The sequence below is a fragment of the Carassius auratus genome, chromosome 2, assembly GCF_003368295.1.
Source record: "Carassius auratus strain Wakin chromosome 2, ASM336829v1, whole genome shotgun sequence".
Lineage (NCBI taxonomy): Eukaryota > Metazoa > Chordata > Actinopteri > Cypriniformes > Cyprinidae > Carassius > Carassius auratus.
The window spans coordinates 12,865,817-12,886,411 of NC_039244.1; the positions used below are offsets into that span (position 1 = coordinate 12,865,817).

Genomic DNA, 20,595 nt, shown 5'->3' on the forward strand with positions numbered 1-20,595 from the left:
TTAAATTAAATACATAAATTAAATATATAAATATATTATATAAGTAATAATTAATATTATAAGGATGAAAAAAATATATAAAAAAACACCAGAGAACAAAATAACAATTTCTATTTTATTTTACAGCTCTTAGCTGCATATATTTAGGTAGAAATTGTATGTCTCACACCACATCTCTTCCACTGAAGATCATTCAAAATAACACAACAATAAAACAACATTTTAAAAGATTTTTTTAAATAATTTTTTTTATTACCACATAATTCTAAACTCATTGCTGGTGACTGTTTATACAGTTTTGTTTTGAATTAAATATTTTCACATTTAGTTTCTGCAGCTATCACAGATGGCAAAATCTATGTACAAAAGAAAGGTTTACAGTACTCTTACAATTTACTTCAACAGTGTCTCTTTCTTTGAAAATACCAATACAAATTGTTTGCGTTTATTTGTCTTTCACATTGTGCTTGGTACAAAATAAGAACTTCTTTTTGTTATAATGCATATTAAGTGTGCGCTGGGGAATATTTACATGCAGTAAGACTTGTGTCATGTGATTTGATGCGGCGCTTCCAGCATCTCCATGAGGAAAGTGTCTATAGGTGTGTCTCCGATAAGTTTGAAGAAGAACAGGTGCTCCAGGCACTTCAGTCCTATGGAGCGCAGAGCGGGCAGACGGAGGAGCAGCTTGGCAAACCTGAGTGAAAAGAGAAAAAGCACTCAAGACTCCATCACTACACCTGCATGTGTCTGTCCACACTAGAAATGAGCCAAAGAAGAACAGGAGTGCTGTTGCATCAATAAAATATCAAGGTGGCAGAGCGGGAACTACCTGCCGGGCTGGTCGGGGTAGTTGTGTTTGGTGTAGCCCTCCAGTGAAGCGTACACTTTTTCCCGTAATGCCTCGACCTCTGACGGGTTTGACAATCCTTTAGCATCTATAGAAGAAAACCTTTTAACTGACAAGCTGTTGTAAAACACTGAATCAGCAAAAGAAGACTAAATCTTGTATATAATGTATTATATACTAAATCTTGTATATCTTGTATTATAATAATCAATAACAATAAAATATAATGCAGTATATTTAATAATCAATATAATAAATGCAACAATAAAATATATTATATTAATTATGAAAATCGTTCATGAACATCTTTTTAAAAGATCTGTTGCAATGATCAATTATTTTTTATTACATGCTTCTTACATATCAATTCTCCTAAAATTCTAATGCCCCTATAAATTCTATAAGAATATATTTTAGATTTACTTAAAATATATATATATATATTTTAATCATTTTGATATAATTAACTGCAATTCCAAAGTGTAACACTTGATCTATTAATTATAATAATGAATTAGAAGTCAAAGGAGTGTTTAGATTGGATTCATTAGTTGCTCAGGAGGGTCTTTACCGGGGTTAAAGAGGACGATAGCTCTTAGACAGCCCAGCTCCGTCTTGTCCATCTGCATGTCCTTCATCTTAGACACCAGCTCTGTTAATACCCTGCAAACATTATCATGTATTTCGATTGGATTTACAAGGATTCAATTATACAATATACAAAAATCTAATTGCAATCATCTTGAAATTAAAAAAGTAAATTAGACAACGTCATATTAATCAATGTCATCAATGAATGGAAAATCTGTACATACATGCACTTGATGCTATGAAATGTTTTATGGTTTGGTATTTTTGTTATAACTTCACACGTTGTAACTGTGGCTTAAATGTCCATATCATTTTGGAGGTAGGGTATGTGTATCTAGGAAGGGTTTGAGGAGTGTTGTGACCCGACCTGTCAAATATAGAGCCGACCCCTGCGCTGTGAGCACTGCTGCGGTGGACATGCAGGCCAGTGGCCAAAAGGATCCCGTCTTTAACCGTCACAGAACGGTGTGAGAATGAAGCAATGAGCAGCTCGTTCCAACCTAAACACACACACACACTGACGATGAGAGTGGCCTGTATATTCTACACACACATTTAAGATCAGAATAGAGGGATCATGACCTGCTCGCAGCAGGATGACCTGGTCATCCAGAGGAAGGTCAGAGAAGTGCGGGATTCTCTTAGCCCACTCCACAAGAGTAAAGAGCTGCTTGTCTGCAGCCTGGCAGATGTTGGTCACTGGGTCATTTGTCTGAGAATCAAAAATATGTACATATTTATAAGTATCGACCATTGGCAAGAAAATCAAACAAAAAATTTTGTAAATATTTAGTATCCTTCTAATGATATGATAACTTTAGTTCCTAATAATGCACTGTAACAAATCCTGTTTCTTCATCCTTAAAAAATATATATATTTAATTGAGAAGATACAATTATTTTTATAGGTACACTATTGTTTGAAAGGCATTTTTTTTCCGTTATTTTATTCATGCATTAAATTGATCAAACGTGACAGGAGAGACATTTATAATGTTACAAATTATTTCTTTTTAAATAAATGCTGTACTTTTGAACTTTCTTTCCTTCAAAAAATCCAGAAAAAAGGTTTTAGGTTTAGGCAAAAAAAGCTGCTTTCAACATTGATAACAATAAGAAATGTTTCTTGAGCATCAAATCAGCAAATTACAATGATTTCTGAAGGATCATGTGACAACGAAGACTGGTCTGGAATAATGATGCTGAAAATTCAGCTTTGTTATCACAGAGATAAATTACATTTTCTCATTTATTAACGTAGAATACCATTATTTTAAATTATATATATTGTGGGTTTTTTTTGTTTGTTTTTTTACAATATTACTGGACATCACATAGCTTATTCCAGAACTGGAAGAGGCGTCTGACCGAGTTGCCTGTGCTGGACTCAGTATAAGCGTCAGTCTTGGGCTCCACTGCAAGCTCAGCATCCAGGATCTTCTCCACTGGCATCTCCTCATTAAAGCTGCTGCTAGACTCCACCTCATTATCACTCCTTTCCCGACCGCGCTGCCTTTCTTCCTGCACCGCTGTACACACAGAACATTTCTACTACTTCAAACTTCAAACTATAATCCACAAACAAAAAAAACACCTGCACAAGTCATTTTTGACGGCCTCTTTCATTTGAGTCACTCACCTTCTCTCTTCATGCCCATGGCTAGACACTTCTGATAGCGGCAGTACTGGCAGCGGTTACGCTGGCGCTTGTCGATCTGGCAGTCTTTATTTTCTCGACACGTGTATGTAAGGTCTTTCCGGATGGTTCTCTTGAAGAAGCCCTTGCATCCTTCACAGCTGTGAACACCATAATGTTTCCCTGTCGGTAGATAAAGATGGTATATTATCATATCATTTGATAATAAATGATCTGTCTTTAAAGTGATAGTTCACTCAAAACTTCTGCCCTCATGTTATTCCAAACCTGTATGATTTTCTTTCTTCTGGAAAATGAAAGAAGATATTTTGAACGATGTTTGTAACCGAACAGTTTCGGTTTCCACCGAGTCCCATAGCATGGACAAATAATACAAAGGAAGACCATAGGAGCAGAAACTTTTGGGTTAAAAATTTTCGTCAAAGTATTTTCTTTCAAGTTCCACAGAGGAAAGAAATTTATACAAGTTTGTAATAATAATAACTGATGGCAGCTTTATAATGTGTTTCTGTGAACTATCCCCCTCAGGCTCCAGGAAGTCATAACTAAACATGTACTAGTGTGCGAGCGCACTCACCTGAGGATCGGTCTCCACAGATGGCACAGATGTGTTTGGACAGGGATCCCGGGCTGCTGCAGGAGTAACTGCCCGGTCCCACCAGTCCTGGAGGAGGTTTAATGTCTTCTGAACTGCTAACACTGTTCATAGAGTTCATCTGCAAGGACAGAGAGAGAAACAATCAACAGAATAAGCTTGTGTGTGTGTGGTTTCCCACCACCTGAACAATCAAATTGTTTCACAATGAGCACTTCCTTTTTGGATCATGTGACTTGATTCCTTTGAATGTTCCTTCACACCATTTGCATTCACTCTATGTCTGCCCTATTAGACATGTGATGTTTTAGTATACAGTTTTCCAGATGTTAACATGGTTGAAATGTGACATCTGAAACTATGGAATATAGAATTTAGAGTGTTACAATAAATACAAGTAATTAATTCCAATGAATGAATGTCAATGAAAGCTTGTCTTCACCATTAGATGGCAGCAAACAGTCATACTCCACATGGCAAGTTTTATGAGCGGAACAAGCTCATGTTCAAGAATAGTTCAGAAGCTGTTATAGAATTAGACACACATACCCAGAGAAAGATAGTAAGGTCAGGGAATGGAAACTGAAAACAAACCAACTAAACCCTAATGGGTGAACAGACTTTTAAAAAGCTGAACTTTTTCTGAAATAAAATGTCAGGATGTGCATTTTTAATGATGCTGGGAGCACTGCAATTGTTAGTGCATGTTTTTTTATTAATAATTTTGTCTTTTCCCAAACTTTGCAAAGAAGAAGTATTCTGTGAGATTAGTGCACTAATCTTAGCCTTCAAACATGATACACAACAACCAGCTCCTGCTACATAAATGCTGTAGAATTAATGTATTCAACAAGCTCGTGAGTTTATTTGAATAGATTTGATAGTTAAAAGTGGGAGTCAGAATAGAGTCAGACCTGAATGTGAACTTACTAACCTTGTGGAAATGAAGTGTGCTTAATTGTTCTGAATGTGCACATGAAATGTACTTCAGATCTTAAAAGTGTATAATACTGCAGATAATATGAAATCAATGAAAACACAAGGTCACTTGTGCTACACACTATACTCTGTGTATGAGTTTTAAATGCTTATTTTGTCATTCAGTTGTGACAGAGTGTCCAATATTCCACAGTTCAGGTTTTTGATTAAATGTGTATTAAAAGTACATCATCCGGCTATTTTAAGTGCACTTTTTTGTTTGCTATAATGGAAATGCTATAATGTTATTGCATAGGACTAAAACTTACTGATTTTGCTCATACAAGATGTGATAATCCCCCCCAAAATGTGATAATTGTTGTGATTGTTTCCCACCTTGTTACACTTATGGTGTCCCTGCTTTCCTTCATTTAGAAAAGATCTTGATTTCTTTTTGGAACCTATTGATTGTAGGCCTAACTGATCTGAGCTTATGCACCTCAGATTTTGAGTGAACATTGCAAAAATTAACCACAAATAATCATTTTTTCACTCAAAAATGTACTTAAGGTGGTTCCTCTATGATTACCAGTCAACACGAATGTTCATTTTGAGAGAGCGCTATCCTGAAACGGTGAGCCATTCAGTGAGACAGAAAGATGCTCAGAAGGTGAAACACAGCAGTCACCATCATGTTCACTCCTTTTAATCTGCTGCCTATAGCCCATATATTATTTAGAGCACTTGGCCCTCACTCACGAGAAGCACTGCTCTATAAAGGCATCCCTACTTTTAGGCAACACATTCACACATGACGCTATTTACAGCTAATAGTATGGCAGGTTTCCACAGCATTCTTGAAGTGTCGCATATTCCGCCCGCTGTAGCGCAGGCTCAACGCAATGATATCTTTCTCCATGTGAGCCAAGGTTATACTAGGGTTTTCGGTCACGCTACATTAGCTCTTTTTAGGCTAGACTAAACTGAATGGGCTGTTCTCCCTCAGGCTGGAAGGAGGCCCTGCAGAGGAAAGGAGAAATGCATTAAAAGAGCTTTCTGCATTTGCCTCGCTGATTCGCTCTCGCAGCAAAAGTTTCTCTGATGCATGGAAGCTTGGATGTCCCAATATCTCTTCCGTGAAAAAGCACAAATGATCGAAAGCAAAGAAAAGTAAAAGACTGTGTTCATTAAACTCAGAGGTGGTAGCTCTCTTTTAGAAAGGATATGAGAATGGACAATATGAAATATGAATAATTTATGTTGAGACTTGTGATATAAGTACTCGTGTCTAATAGACCAGCCTTTTTGACTCCAAGGCGCCTGATTTTCAATATTCAATATTCAAAGGCCTCCAATATAGTTCATGTTTTATTTTAAATCTATGAGCACTCCTAATTTCTTTAATATTTTTAAAAAATAGCTACAGTAAATTAAAGTATAAAAGAATTACATTTGTAATAACTTTTCTTTTTTTTTTACTGTATTTTTATCAAATAAATATAGCCTTGGTAAGCATAAAAGACATCTTTCAAAAACATTTTAAAAATCTTAATTATTCCAAATGTTTGCCCCTAGTTGAACCACTTTGACAGACCCTCTTTCTGAGTCTTTCTTAGTGCTGTACCTGTGGACTGTTGAGCGCTACATAGCCCATGTTGGAGGTAGTGGGCATGGAGGCTGAAGGTGAGCCCAGGGAGGAAGAAGTGATGACTGAGTATGGCGACCCTAGACCGTTGATGATGGAGGGGTGATGGTGGGACACCAGGGAGCCGAGAGGAGGCTGGGATGGAGGGGAGCTCAGGTGACCATGTGTTACCTGCAAAGAAGAACCTGAGAACAGAAAGAGGGCATTAGCCTGTATCCACCATCAATAGTAAATGCAATTGGAAATTAATATGAACAGCTTGTACATCTAAATATTTGATTTAAATATATATTTTTTCAATATTAATATTAAAATATATATTAAAATAAATGCATTAATGATCATTCAGATCTTAAATACATATGTGGTTGATTCGTTAATGTTTAAGAAATATATTTTCTCTACTCATCTACTATATAAAGACAGAAAATGTAATGTGACAGTTTGACATTTTCATGCTAGAAATGCCGTGAGACATCTGGGGGCCATGTCAATGATGGAAGTAATGGTTGGTGGCATTTGCACAGTAGTAGGGGTCAAAAAAGTGACTAGCAGTGACTGCGAGCACTAATGGATCATCACACATCAAATTTCAGGTCTCTCACATGCTCATTATTTATACATTATATACATGAATATGCATGAATTGTCTGTAACTTAGCTAATGAAATATTACAATATTTGGCCATTTTCAGATTAACATAACAGTACTAACATATTTGTGTATTTTGAGTAAATATTATGTAAAGCATACATGCAATTTGTCATACTTAAATTACCGTAGGCTATAGGAGCACTGAGCAGCATAGAGCGCCCTCTCGTGGACTGTTTTCTCTTGGTTCATGGTTCTAAATAAATGCGACTTATAGTCCAGAGCGACTTATATATGTTTTTTTCCTCATCATGAGGTACTGATGCGACTTATACTCAGGTGCGACTTATAGTCCGAAAAATACGGTATGTGTGTGTGTGTGTGTGTGTGTAGGTGCTCTTGTTTTTGTGACATATCAGGACACAACTCTGTATAAAGACATGGGTATGACACAGGTATTACAAGGAGAGGGTGACTTATGAGAACATAACCCATGTCCCCATTTTTCAAAACTAGGGATGGTCGTTTTCCGCAAATATCACATTCGAATATTTGAGCTCACAAAAAACGAATATTCGAATATTCATTTATTTAAATGAAGTTTAATGAGACAGACGTTATTTTTCAGCAACATTTATTGTTTTCCATCATTTTGAATATGCTTACACACAATAAGCTTGAACATTACACAATGTGTTTTGTAGCTGAAAAACAAACAAAAGTACAGATTAAAAAAAAAAAAAAAAAAAAAAAAAGTGAACAATGAAAAAACGTAAAGCAGCCTGCAGCAATTAGGCTATTGTAGAACGTATAGCCTACACTTAACTTTGAAACTTTGAAACTGTCAACAAATCTTTTTTGCTTTTTCTATTCTTTTACATGTTCTTGTTGAGAAACACAGGCATTTACATTTACATGATCGGGGGAAGTCGGCTCTGTTAACAATAAGGCCGGCCGCGGAGAAAACACGCTCTGATGGCACAGACGTTAGTGGGACTCACAAATAACGGTGTGCTAAGCAAATAAGCTTTGTGAAGCGCTTCGTGTTTTTGTTTCACCACTGAATGGGATCCTCATCTGGAGGAATACATGGCTCCAGCAAGAACTGTTCCCACTCGTCTCGACTGGACTCTCTGTATAATCATCGCTGAAGAACTGGCTCAGCCTTTTCTGACGAGTGAGCATTGCATCCTCTTTATCTTGGTGACGGCGGCTGCATCCGCACCACTTGCATCAAGGAAAATGTTCTAATAATGTAAAAAAAAAATCTTATTTCTCTCGTGAGATGAAAAACATGAGATGTTTGTGCTGAGGGTCTAGGGCAGACACGAGAAGGGGAGTTTTCACTGCATTCTCCAAGTTAGTGGTGTTTATTCGTTGCTTGAGGGATGCCGCAACAAGGTCACTTTGTGTGATTCTCCATGGCAGTTCTTAGGGGCCGTTCACATATCGCGTCTTTTGCGTGCTCAAGTTCGTTATTTCCAATGAAGGCCCACGGTATGCGCGCTCATAAGGGCCGTTTCATAGTCAACGCATCTGTACGCATTCGCGTCCCCGAGGCTTTGGCCGCTGGTTTGAATACAATGGAGGGTGAACAGGAAAAATTATGTGAACTTATACGTATTCATCCACATTTATACGATAGTTAATCGCAATTACATTCAAATAAAATAGCGTTGGAAAATGCATGAAGAGAGGTTGCAACCACGATGGGAAAACTCTTCTAATATCACCCGACTAATACCCCCTGTTGCGTGAGAGGTTTATTGCATACATGCATCGTCCGTGACGCTTGCGTCCACTGTTTAGACTATGAAAAGGAGCGCGTCGCTCGCGTTGCTTGCTCGCGTTTCTCACGTTGACTATGTAACGGTCCTAAGGGAAGCGACGCGGTCGCGATGCGAATGTGGTGCGACGCGCCCGTCTTTTTCCAGGCGCGTCCGCACCGCATCGAGTTAAAAACATCTCAACTTTTCAGAATGCCGCAAGCGCACCGCAGGTCATGTGACAAGAACTAAACATTCAGCTTCATCCTTTCCCGTTACAACGTTGAAAGCTCAGCCAAGATGAAGGAACTGCTGATCATAGCTGTATATGGATTGTCATTTTGAAATTAATTTAGGGGTTGGTGAGGGGCGATATAATAATACAGTTTGTACAGTATAAAAACCATTATGCCTATGGGATGTCCCCACTTTCACAAGAACAAATTTTCTTCACAAAAACCTTTTCTTTTTGAAAGAGGTTAAAATGGTAGAATGAACAACAAACAAATCTCTTAAAATAGCAATTTCACTTTAAATATTAAAACCAAAACATGGCATTCACCAAATAATCAAGAGGCCTATCATGCAAAGGAGATGCCGTTTTAGACCTTCGCATTTTCCACACCTTCACAATACATACATATTAATTTTAACATTCATGTTACAATCGGCCACATGCACAAACTCAGTCCAAAGTCAGCCAAACATCCCAATAAACCATTTTCACTCTCACTCACTGTATTTTAAAGGCATGATTGAGTGGTAGTTTTCCAAAGATGTCTTTCTTGTGATGCCTGCTGTTCCTCACACTGAAGTTGCTCTGTGTCTGTGACATGCCCGGTAATGCACTGGATGACCAGTGGGAACATTGTAAAAGCAATCCTCAGCACCCACACTTACTCAAGTATGCCCTGGCTTGATTCCGGTGCTATTAATGACCTCTAAATGTCACATTCTGATCAGAAGGAACATCTATCCTTGGAAAGCCTGGGTGTGCATGTTCAAAGCCACAGTACTTTATTTAACTTGAATACTCAAAATACAATTTTAACAGGTCGTAAGAATTTGTGCAAGTGTTCTGAACAGATTTTATAATGAGCCATTTCTGTTTTTAGCCTCAGAAAAGGGCTGTAAAGCTGATTTGTTTTTTGAACATCTAACTTCTATAAAGCTTAACAGATCACTAATGTAAATTTAGAAATAAATGTTGACAAAGTTGAATGTTGAAATTTTTGTTTAGCAAGTATGGTTTAAATTATTCAAAAGACTTTCAAATTGTTATGTTCTTTTGCTGTTTTTTTTTTTTTTTTTACTTTGTTCATCAAAGATTCCTGAATAAATTTATCATGATTTCCACAAAAATATTAATCAACTGTTTTCAGAATTGTTAAAGGGTTAGTTCAACAAAAAATCTAAATTATGTCATTAATGACTCACCCGCATGTCATTCCAAACCCGTAAAACCTTGTTCATCTTTGGAACACAGTTTAAGATATATTAGATTTAGTCTGGGAGCTCTCAGTCCCTCCATTGAAGCTTTGTGTGCGTTATACTGTCCATGCCCAGAAAGGTAAGAAAATCATCATCGAAGTACTCCATGTGACATCAGAGGGTCAGTTAGAATTTTTTGAAGCATCAAAAATACATTTGGGTCCAAATTCAGCATTGTCTTCTCTTCCGGTCTGTTGTGAGATTTCAAAACACTGAGGTTTAGTGATATCCAGTCCGGGAACTAATCAATCAATATAACCGGATCTTCTTGAACCAGTTCACCAAATCGAACTGAATCGTTTAAAATGGTCCGCGTCTCCAGTACGCATTAATCCACAAATGACTTAAAGGGGGGGTGAAATGCTCGTTTTCACTCAATATCCTGTTAATCTTGAGTATCTATAGAGTAGTACTGCATCCTTCATAACTCCAAAAAGTCTTTAGTTTTATTATATTCATAAGAGAAAGATAGTCTGTACCGTTTTTTCCCGGAAAAACACGACCGGCTGGAGGCATGACGTGTGGGCGGAGCTAAAGAATCACGCGCGCCAAAACAAACCATGGCTAACAGTCAGATTCAGCCGTTTATTTATGATCCAGAATCAGATCCCGAGGCTGAAACTGAACAAGAGCAGCAGCAGCAACAACTCGCTCTGAGTGGGGCTCGAACCCGGTCTCCGGCATGGGAGGCGGACGCACTAACAAGGAGGCAGAGATATTTGAAGCAGTTTTACTCACCGGTCCAATCTGACCGGTTCCAACACATGATCGTGACCATTTTTCCTTGGGATTGCATCATCCTTAAGAAATAAACGATACGCAAATTCGTCGTCAAACTGGGCCTTGTTTGTAAAACAAGCATGTTCGAAATGCAGGGAACAAACAAAAACACTTGCACAACTCCGTTGATGCTCTGTAAAAATAAACTCCATCCACTGGTCCCTTAATGCTGTTTTTTTTGGTAATCTGTGCAGGGTTGTCTTGCCCTGGCAACCAAAAACACACTTCTTTTGTGACTTTTCACGACGCTCTCGCTCTGATCAGTGATTGTCTGTGCTATACGGGAGCGCGCGCTCTTCCGGCAGACGTGCCCTTAGGACCCATATAAGGAAATTCCGCTCCATCTAACGTCACACAGAGCCATACTCGAAAAAAACTTTCTGAAACTTGTGACAAACCGGAAGGAGTATTTTGGGAACAAAAATACTCCTTCAAACGTACAACTTAATTTTTGAAACTTTGTCCATGTTTAGCATGGGAATCCAACTCTTTAACAGTGTAAAAAACTCAGTATGCATGAAATAGCATTTCACCCCCCCTTTAAGCTGTTAACTTTTTAATGTGGCTGACACTCCCTCTTGAGTTCAAACAAACCAATATCCCGGAGTAATTCATGTACTCAAACAGTACACTGACTGAACTGCTGTGAAGAGAGAACTGAAGATGAATACCGAGCCGAGCCAGATAACGAACAATAGACTGACTCTTTCTCGAGTCAAGAACCGTTTCTGTCAGGCGCGTCCGATTCGTGAACCGAGGAGGTGATGTTACTATGCATGTGTGATTCACCGTGAAGCAGACCGACACCGAACTGATTCTTTTGGTGATTGATTCTGAACTGATTCTGTGCTAGTGTTATGAGCGCGGGTAAACTAGGCTTAAATCAAGGGCAATCATCACAAATAACGTGATTACGTCGAGCACAAAAGAACCGGATAACTGTTTTCTTCAACCGGTTTATTGAATCAAACTGTCCGAAAGAAGTACTGGTGATCCGAAAACCGATGCAACCGGTTCTTGACTCGAGAACGAGTCAATCATTAGTTCGTTATTTGTTATCATTTTAAAATAAATGCAGCCTTTGTTTCTTAAATGGGATGTGGTACTTCTGAATAGAAGTAATCATTTTGTTGATTATTCAGCAAATCTGTATGACAGAATGATAAGCAATAATTTGTTTGGTAGTGGAGATTATGGAAGATCAATAGTCATTTAAAAAGGGGTCATATTATGTTGCTAAAAAGAACATTATTTTGTGTATTTGGTGTAATGCATTGTGTTTATGCAGTTAAAGGTTAAAAAAATAAATTATTTTCCACATACTGTACATTATTGTTGCTCCTCTATGCCCCGCATTTCTGAAACATGTCGTTATTTACAAAGCTCAACGGTCTGAAAGGCGAGGTACACACTGATTAGCCATCTATCCAGTGCATTGTGATTGGCCGAATACCTCAAGCGTGTGTTGGAGATGTTATGCCCCTTACTATACTGTAACACCTTGTCCTGGTGTGACAAGACAAAACCAATAAAACCCATTACAAACAAGACATTTGTTGCATTCAGCAGGAATCCTGCGTAAACAAAACCGTCTTTGCATTTGTGATCATAGAAACGACAAACAACAAGAGCTACTCTACACTGCTCAAAACTCGCATTTGCATCATCAGTGGTATATTCTTTAAATGTAAAAATGTACTTACAGACAGAAGCGCCAGACTTTCCTTGCAAAGTTGGAATTGCCCCACTTTATAGAAACAGAGACATGCATTGTAGGCTACTCTCACAGTAAACAGTCCTCGTCCTCTGTAAAATGTGCTGCACACATCTGAACATTTGGGTTGAACTTTTCTGGAACAGTGTTGTAAATACGACTTAACCACTGATTTCTAGTTGTGTCCTCTTTTGGAAGGCCAAACAAAGTAGCTTCTCTTTCACAAAGAGCTTCTCTTTCACAATGAAACAAACAAATAAACAGACAGACTGCATTTATATAGCACTTTCAACAGACCCATGGCCATCCAAAGCGCCTCACATTCACACACCAATGGCAGTGGTATCAGCCATGCAATGCACCATCCAGCTCATCGGGAGCAGCTGGGGTTAGGTGTCTTGCTCAAGGACACCTCGACACTTGGTCAGGTGGAGCCAGGGATTGAACCATCAAACTTCTGGTTTGTAGACAACCTACATGAACCACTGAGCCACCGCCACCCCTACAACATCTCCACATGAATTAAACATGGGGGTGTGATAGAATGAACAATTTTATGTAGTTAGGAGTGGCTAAAGAATATCTCTTTGGATTTGAGACTTAGTCTTTGCAACTTTACATATCTTCTTTATGCACCAAGAGCTTGTAACACTCCAAAGAGAAAGGGAAAATTTAAATTGCATCATATGACCCCTTTAATCATTCAAATATTCAACCAACACCATGTAAAGTTACATGTGACTGCCATTTCTTTTCTCAATGCTTTTCTTTTTTTATTCTTCAACAGGATTGTGGAGTGTACATTTGTGTAAGAAGTGTATTGTTAGTACAATTGAACTTAGTGTGGATTTATAATGGACTATGTATAGTACTGTAGGTCACATTTATAATTTTAAGGAGCCTAAGAGGGCTTTTACACTGGGCTCGTTTGCTGCGGTCCGAGCCCGAGCGTGATTGTTCCCGGGGCCACCCGCAACGTTGGTCTGCTTTCACACTCAGTAGTTGTATCGAACCCATGTGCGTTTGCAGTCACCTTACTGCATTGCAAATGCACATGGAATTCGCATGGAGAACACAACGCGACTGAGCATAGTTGCAATTTTTTTGTTATTTTGGTGCTATTATGCACAGAATAATAATTCATTTTAATTATTTAATTTTAATTAATGTAATTTTGACTTTAAGGAGTGTGTGTAATCAAACTTGGCTCTCTCCTGTGTTGAGGAAACAATGATATCGACAGTGTTACGCATGCGCGGGATACTTTACTTCCTGAGTTCAGGAGCAACCGATCTCAGACCACCTTCTCCAGGTAGACTCGGGTTCGGTACCCCAGTGTGCACCAGGGTCCGATGACAATGTTTACATTAGCGTGCCCCGTTTCGCACTAAACTGCCAGTGTGAAAGCCCCCTAAGAAAATGAATTAATCTCAAAGAAGACTCTTTGGGAGTGCTTATCATGAAAATGTAAAATATAACTGAAATTAGGCTGAAAACTAGTCTGAAATTCAGGTTAGTCCCCCAAAGTCATTTGAAATTGCATGGAAACAAACCGTGAGATGATTGTATAGTGTTTAAACCAAAACACCTAGACTTCTATCTCAAAAAAAGGAAACCTTGACTTTAGGACAGAGAACATTTTGTCTTATTAGCGTTTAGCAAAGCCTTGTTTAAGAACATGAAGAAAATCGTGGTTATTTGATTGTACTCCTTGCCTTGTACTCCTTGCCAACATTTCAGGACTGCCACTTTACAAAGAGAGAAGAATTTCATCAGTCAAAATTTGACTACTTTCTACAACCAGATCACAGAAAACCTAACTATCCCCTAAATCTGTCAGTGAGATATAAACAGATCATATACAAATCTACCAATGATGAGACTGCAAATTGAGTAACAAAATGTACCAGTGAGATCCTAAATCGAGTTACAATTATTGTTCTGTTTTGGTACTGCCATGACCTGCTATGCAATTTTGACAAAATGCAGTCAGTTAATTTGTCTGTTTATCTTTTCAGGAACATAGATATACATACTATGCTGGATCCTAAAGTATGTTCTCCTGGTAAATAAGGGGGTGAGGCTGGATTGAACAATCAGCCCGGGGATGTGTGGTGGACTGATGCTGGATTACCTACTCAGATTAAAGAGATTATCATCCCGTGGCTAACAGGGGAACTGCTTAATTGATGCAAGCCCAAAATCTGATAATAAGGTTAAGTTCTAAATGTCAAGAGAAGGAATGTGTGTTGATTTGGCTTTTGTGGTAGTGTTTAATAAATCATCCTGAATGACGAGATCTAGAAAAAAAAAAACTTCACATTGTCAATGGAAATTTCTTTATTTTATTCATCAGATTTTTCAGTGTAAAATTACAATAGATAATACAGAGAGCAATATAAATTAGTAAGTAAAGAAGCTGTATACATTCTATCTAGGAATAACCTTGGACCAGAAGTGACACAACCAAGAGCATGGATCTGGAACATGGTTTGTCTCTGAAACTGTCCTTAGGAGAGACTGTCATAACTGGGGCAGAAAAATTGTCAATTAGATTAACAAACTGAATAACATCCCGGCCTGTGTTGAGGGTTTCCACCATTGCTTTTTCGGGCTGAATGTTATCTAATGTATCATGTTTTTGTGTAGGTCTAGAATAGCTACAGACTACGTTTAAAGAGCCAGTAAGATGAAAATTCTAAGCTACCTATCACTGTTTATAAGTCCTGTACAATAGGTTTAAATCCATCCAAGGTTAAAATACATTGTCATTTTTGTCAAAATATCATTTTAAAATTACCTCAATTCTCAGAGATCCCCAAACGGTTCACGCGAAGCTGTTCAAAAGATTCAGTTTCCTTAAACCCCACCTTTAGGTAGCATACTGTGTTCTGATTGGTCAACTGACATAGTCAGGTTTGATTGGTTGTTCAGCACACAACTTCATGGTAAACAATGCGTTAGCATCTTTTTGGGGTGAATTGTGTATTATTCCTCTCATCGCGAAGCAAACAGTAAAATAAAAAACTTGAACAGTCTCGCTGCTTTTTCTTCTGTGTGGGTGTATTCAAGCCGCCCGCTTCAGTTTGAATCTGAATAGCGTGTTCAGCGCGGGGGCGTGGTCACATTAGATATAACGAAGGGAGACGTGAAAAATGGACATCGCGTTGTTTTCATATGGATTACTTTATCAGAGAATATCTGTTAGCAGCACTTGTTACACATCATTTTAATGACGTGTTTGTAAATGAAGATCAGTGCAGACAGGCTGCAGACAGCACACGTACTGAAAAGACGCTCGGGAGAAAACAAACAAATAACTTCATAATCATACTTCGCGTTGTAATTCGGAGATGCCTGTTGGTCCAAATAAAGTTGTTAATGAACCCTCTTTTATGGCCAAACGCTTTGAAAATCCCGCCTTGAACTCACTGAGATTAGAAAAGCAATCATCAGTGAAATGTTGTGAACCGAACAAAAGGGATTTGTTGTACTGCTCTGGTATTGTGGGAAAAATGAATTTTTAGCCATTGGTTCTTCTGATCTTCATTCTTTGGCAGTGAAAATAAAACAAACTTGCCTTTACAGTTAAAAACACACTGTCTTCTCGACATGATGCCCTCACACCAACCAGAGCGTCTGTGTGGGGGGTGGGGCAGGTCGGAGTTCTGTTTCTCTCAACACGGTAGGCGAAGATTATTATGCAAAGTGTTCCTAGTGACGTACATAGAGATGGGCAAAAGATTTGAAATCTATAACGACTCGTTTCAGCGATTCAGAGTCGACTCGTTACTTTAGATGCCAATATCTTTATAAATCGTGTACTTTTTGGTTTAATTACTTTGCACATTGTTTACACTGATGGACAGCTACATCATACACTGTAATACAGGTAATTTTTGATTTCCCATCTGTGTGGCTCTTTAATGCAAACTAATGCATGCTGAACCCGATCCCAATAGATTTTATCAATGGTTAAATGATGCTGGGAGAAAAATGCTCGCCCTGTGCTATGTTAAGTAAAATTCACTAAAGTGTTGAATCATCCCATACTTTTTCAACATCAAACAGACACAGGTGAAAGGTCAGTCAAAGCAATGGTTGTTAGGGAAGGGAGAAGGACAACACAGGCATTCAGCTGCGACAGTGAAGATGGAATAGGATACAGCAGTTTATCTAATGAGACCACCTCAAACACAAGGAAGGAAAAAGTCTTTAAACACCCAAGATGCAACACTGGCCTTGTCCATCATGCACACCATTCACTGACTACTGTAACATGAGCTGAACACATGGCTACAACAATGCTGAAGGGCCTGCCAAGGCCTCTCTCTTTCAGGATACACAAAATCAGGGATCATCAGATGCTTTGTCCATTCCACATTTTGGAGATAATTAGTATAAATTCTTTGCAGCTGTATCCCTCTTGGCTTGCACACACTTCATTCATGATGGTCTTTTGTGTTCTTTATATAGCCCACCCCCCCACACACGAACACACCTCCATAAACAAAGCATTGAATTAGCAATTTTTTTTTGTTCGAATAAAAACAGTCACTCACACAACAGTAACTCACACATACAAAATAAAGAACTGAATGAGCCAATGAAAGCATGTTTTATTGTGCCAATCATCCACTACACACACACACACACACACACATATTTGTTTTTGTGAAAAGTGGAGACATCCCATAGGCGTAATGGTTTTTATACTGTACAAACTGTATATTCTATGGCCCTACACCAACCCTACATCTAACCTTAACCCTCACAGGAAGCTTTCTGCATTTTTACTTTCTCAAAAAAAAAAAGCGTTTTGAAAAATGGGGACATGGGTTACGTCCTCATAAGTCACCCTCTCCTTGTAATACCTGTGTCATACCCATGTCATTATACAGAGTTGTGTCCTGATATGTCACAAAAACAAGAGCACACACACACACACACACACACATACACACACAGACACACACACTTCAAAGTCAGATCAAAGTCCTACTGCAAGACTTGTTGATTCTAAACAAAACATGTCTGAAACTTGCTCTTGGTAGGGTTATAGTTTATTCTTACTTATTTGGTACCATTTTTCTTTTTTGAGTTATTGAAATCTGATGTTTTGTTAGAAATAAATAATTAGTTTTATTTAATTACTTAAATAAGATTCGTCTGTAAGCATGTTGGCATCTTTGCATAGTCTCACCCAACACAAATGTTATATATATATTCTACAATTTTAAAATCTTAAACTCAAGAGGTTAAATTAGTTACAACATAGGTTTATAGATTTCAGCCTATATGCAGCCATTGAGTACCACAGCCAAATAGTGGCTACTGATATTTTTGATATTTTCATATTTTTATACCATCATATGTCACCAGATCTCAGCAAAGTCCCCAAATTTTAGATTTTGGTTGTCTGAACTTACAGGAATTGTTTTTTTTTTTTTTTTTTTTTACTGACGTAAAATAAATAAAACATAACATAACAAGAGGTAAATAAAAATAATCACACACACAAACATATATATATATATATATATATATATATATATATATATATATATATATATATATATAATATATATATATATATATAATCGAATATAGTGATATGACATTTATTTAAAAAACAAAACAAAATGGCATTACACCTGAGACATTCGTGCCCAAATTTGTCCACGAAAGACCAAGTAAGGACCGCTATACGAAGGATACTAGAGGGTTAAGCTGAAAAAGGAGCTTGGTTTTTTTTTAGCATGCGAAACTGCTCTGTGCGTAAAAACGCGCCTAAACACAAATTACGCAGCTGGAGGCAGCGACTGACATCAGAGAGCATGCGACTCGCTGAGTGTCTGATAAAATCTTAAAATAGACTTCATATTCCTTAATTTGTCTCTGAATAACAACAGCATCTGGGGTGATATTAATAAACACAACAATGAGGGTCTTAATGAAAGCAAAAAAATGACTCCAGGCAGATGTTATGTGCTGTGACAAGCTCGAGCACTTAGTTTTGTGGTAAATTATCCACAACTTTAAGCACAGAGACCGGAATTAAAGGCTGTACATGTGATAGTTAGCTAATATTATACACTAAGTCATTCTAACAAAAGCCGGACGATACACAAACGTGAACGCAGTGTAAACCATTCTCAGGAAAATCATTCATGGTCAGAGATGTTTAAAAAACATGCCTTTTCATTTATTTATTTATTTTTACTTTTCAAGGTAAATTACATGTCGCTCGTGATGGTTAAAATGATGCATTCTGTTAAATCGTTAAACTACGACAGTTACCTGACATAATAGCATCTGAAAAATAATAAATTTCACAACCGAGTTTGTGAAGTCTGGCATAATGGGAAAAACGAAAGTGATGAAGAATTTCATCACATTAAGACAAACACGAGTGTGCATACTTTTCAACACCACAAGAAAGAAATTAAACATACGATAAATCTGGATGCTGGGTTAAGTTACAGAAGAAAACTGCGCATGCTGGTGATCTGTGAGACCCATCGGGCAACATTTCCCTCTAACTTAGTTTGATGACTGGGGGCAAATGTAGATGTTCCTAAGTCTAACTGCATGACAAGAAAATAAATAAACATTTCCACATGTAGTTAAAATATGTTCGGATCTTCAATGGGCTCGTAAATGGTTGATTTTAAATGCCTTCTAGTCAAAACTGTTGCGAAATAAATAAATAAACAAATAAATAACGCACAGCACACTGCTGTCCAGATACCAACTGAGAGCCATTAATAACTACTCGACAGCAAACAGTTTAACAAGAGGCGCTCTGGAAAGCTATAAATTACATAACCGCAATTAAAGTGCCAACCCCTGACCCTGACTGAGAGGCACAATCTTTATCACCTGATTTTAACATTGGCACTGGTTCCAAGTCAATACACATGACACGACTGAGCCGATAGCTCAAGCACGTACAATTTATGAGCATTTCGTCCAAAGTCCGTCGGAACAATCCGTACTTCAGATAACACACGGCACGGGGGGACACTCAAGCAGAGACATGGAAGGAAAATAGCACGACTTCCGGGAATAAAAAAGACGTAAAACTACGAAGCACTTACTAAAATGCAGATATGTGTCGTTATTATCCATGTTTGGAAGAATGTGAAAGAACTATCCAATTTTCTCGCAGAGTGTGTAGGTTTGTCGTTCTGGACGGCAGCATCTCCCCGCTGCTGTCCGCGAGCTGACTGAGGATTCGCTGCGCACACTTGGGGGCCGCCACCGAGGGGTGAGGCGAGGGCCAGACCTCTCACAGTGACATCCTACCGAAGCTGTACACATTTGCAAATTAAACTCATGCACATACTGCACCCCCCCCCCCCCACCCCCATATGTTTACAGAAAATAAAAAATACAGAATTTTTATTTATTATTATATTTTAGTTTTGTAAACTGTCATACCAACTATTATACAATTTCGGGTCAATATGCAACATACAGTTGCTATCTAGTCAGTTGAGTGCATACTAGCTACTTATCTTTTAATTAATTTTGCATTACTGTGATTTAAAAATGTTTTAAAAATGTGGTTAATAACCCATTGGAAGATTTTTCCTACAATTAATGTTTAAAATACATTTTCTAAAGTTGCTAATAAATTGTAGTGTAAATAAAATACTACATATTTCACACTTATTCAATGTTACTTGCCTTTATCTGAGTGAAAATTTACACCATCTGTTTTTTTCAGTGACTTTAACTCACTCTAACACTCATGTAGCATCAATAAAGCAATTTGCTCATTTACATATTTTCAGTTAGCTATATTAATATAAATTAAAAGCAAGCAGGTGTAATGGGAAGTTTTCTTATTTAATTTCTTAAACAGTAAAATTTTCATACAAATAAAAATACTACAGTTTTTATCCGTGTAAAATAATCGAAACAGCTTTCATTAAACCGTATCGACCACCAGTAATCATTGTAGATTAGCATTCTCATTTGTAGTTTTGTT

At 37.8% G+C, this 20,595-nt stretch overlaps 1 protein-coding gene across 5 annotated transcripts; it reads right to left on the bottom strand.

The window, feature by feature from the left end:
• Positions 1-231: 231 nt before the first annotated feature.
• Positions 232-19,848, bottom strand: LOC113116088 (retinoic acid receptor RXR-gamma-A). 5 transcript variants are annotated; one of them, XM_026283986.1, is made up of 10 exons: positions 19,700-19,848; positions 6,236-6,441; positions 3,676-3,814; positions 3,081-3,260; positions 2,810-2,970; positions 2,024-2,153; positions 1,809-1,941; positions 1,422-1,513; positions 833-938; positions 232-697 (listed from the first exon to the last, which is right to left on the bottom strand). In XM_026283986.1, the coding sequence occupies exons 1-10, from the start codon at positions 19,728-19,730 to the stop codon at positions 550-552; spliced, it is 1,326 nt and encodes a 441-aa protein (XP_026139771.1). In that variant the 5' UTR covers positions 19,731-19,848; the 3' UTR covers positions 232-549. The 5 variants fall into 5 exon arrangements, with proteins under 5 accessions (XP_026139771.1, XP_026139789.1, XP_026139780.1 ...); XM_026284004.1 differs by lacking the exon at positions 19,700-19,848 and adding an exon at positions 9,352-9,517; XM_026283995.1 differs by lacking the exon at positions 19,700-19,848 and adding an exon at positions 9,346-9,472.
• Positions 19,849-20,595: the final 747 nt, after the last annotated feature.

Excerpts from the sequence above, each read along its gene's own strand:
- LOC113116088 (XM_026283986.1), bottom strand. The coding sequence starts at position 19,730 with ATGGATAATAACGACACATATCTGCATTTTA. Across the intron at positions 2,971-3,080 it reads CATGGGCATGAAGAGAGAAG|CGGTGCAGGAAGAAAGGCAG; the intron begins GTGAGTGACTCA and ends CTGTGTGTACAG. Across the intron at positions 2,154-2,809 it reads AGTCCAGCACAGGCAACTCG|ACAAATGACCCAGTGACCAA; the intron begins GTCAGACGCCTC and ends TTTGATTCTCAG.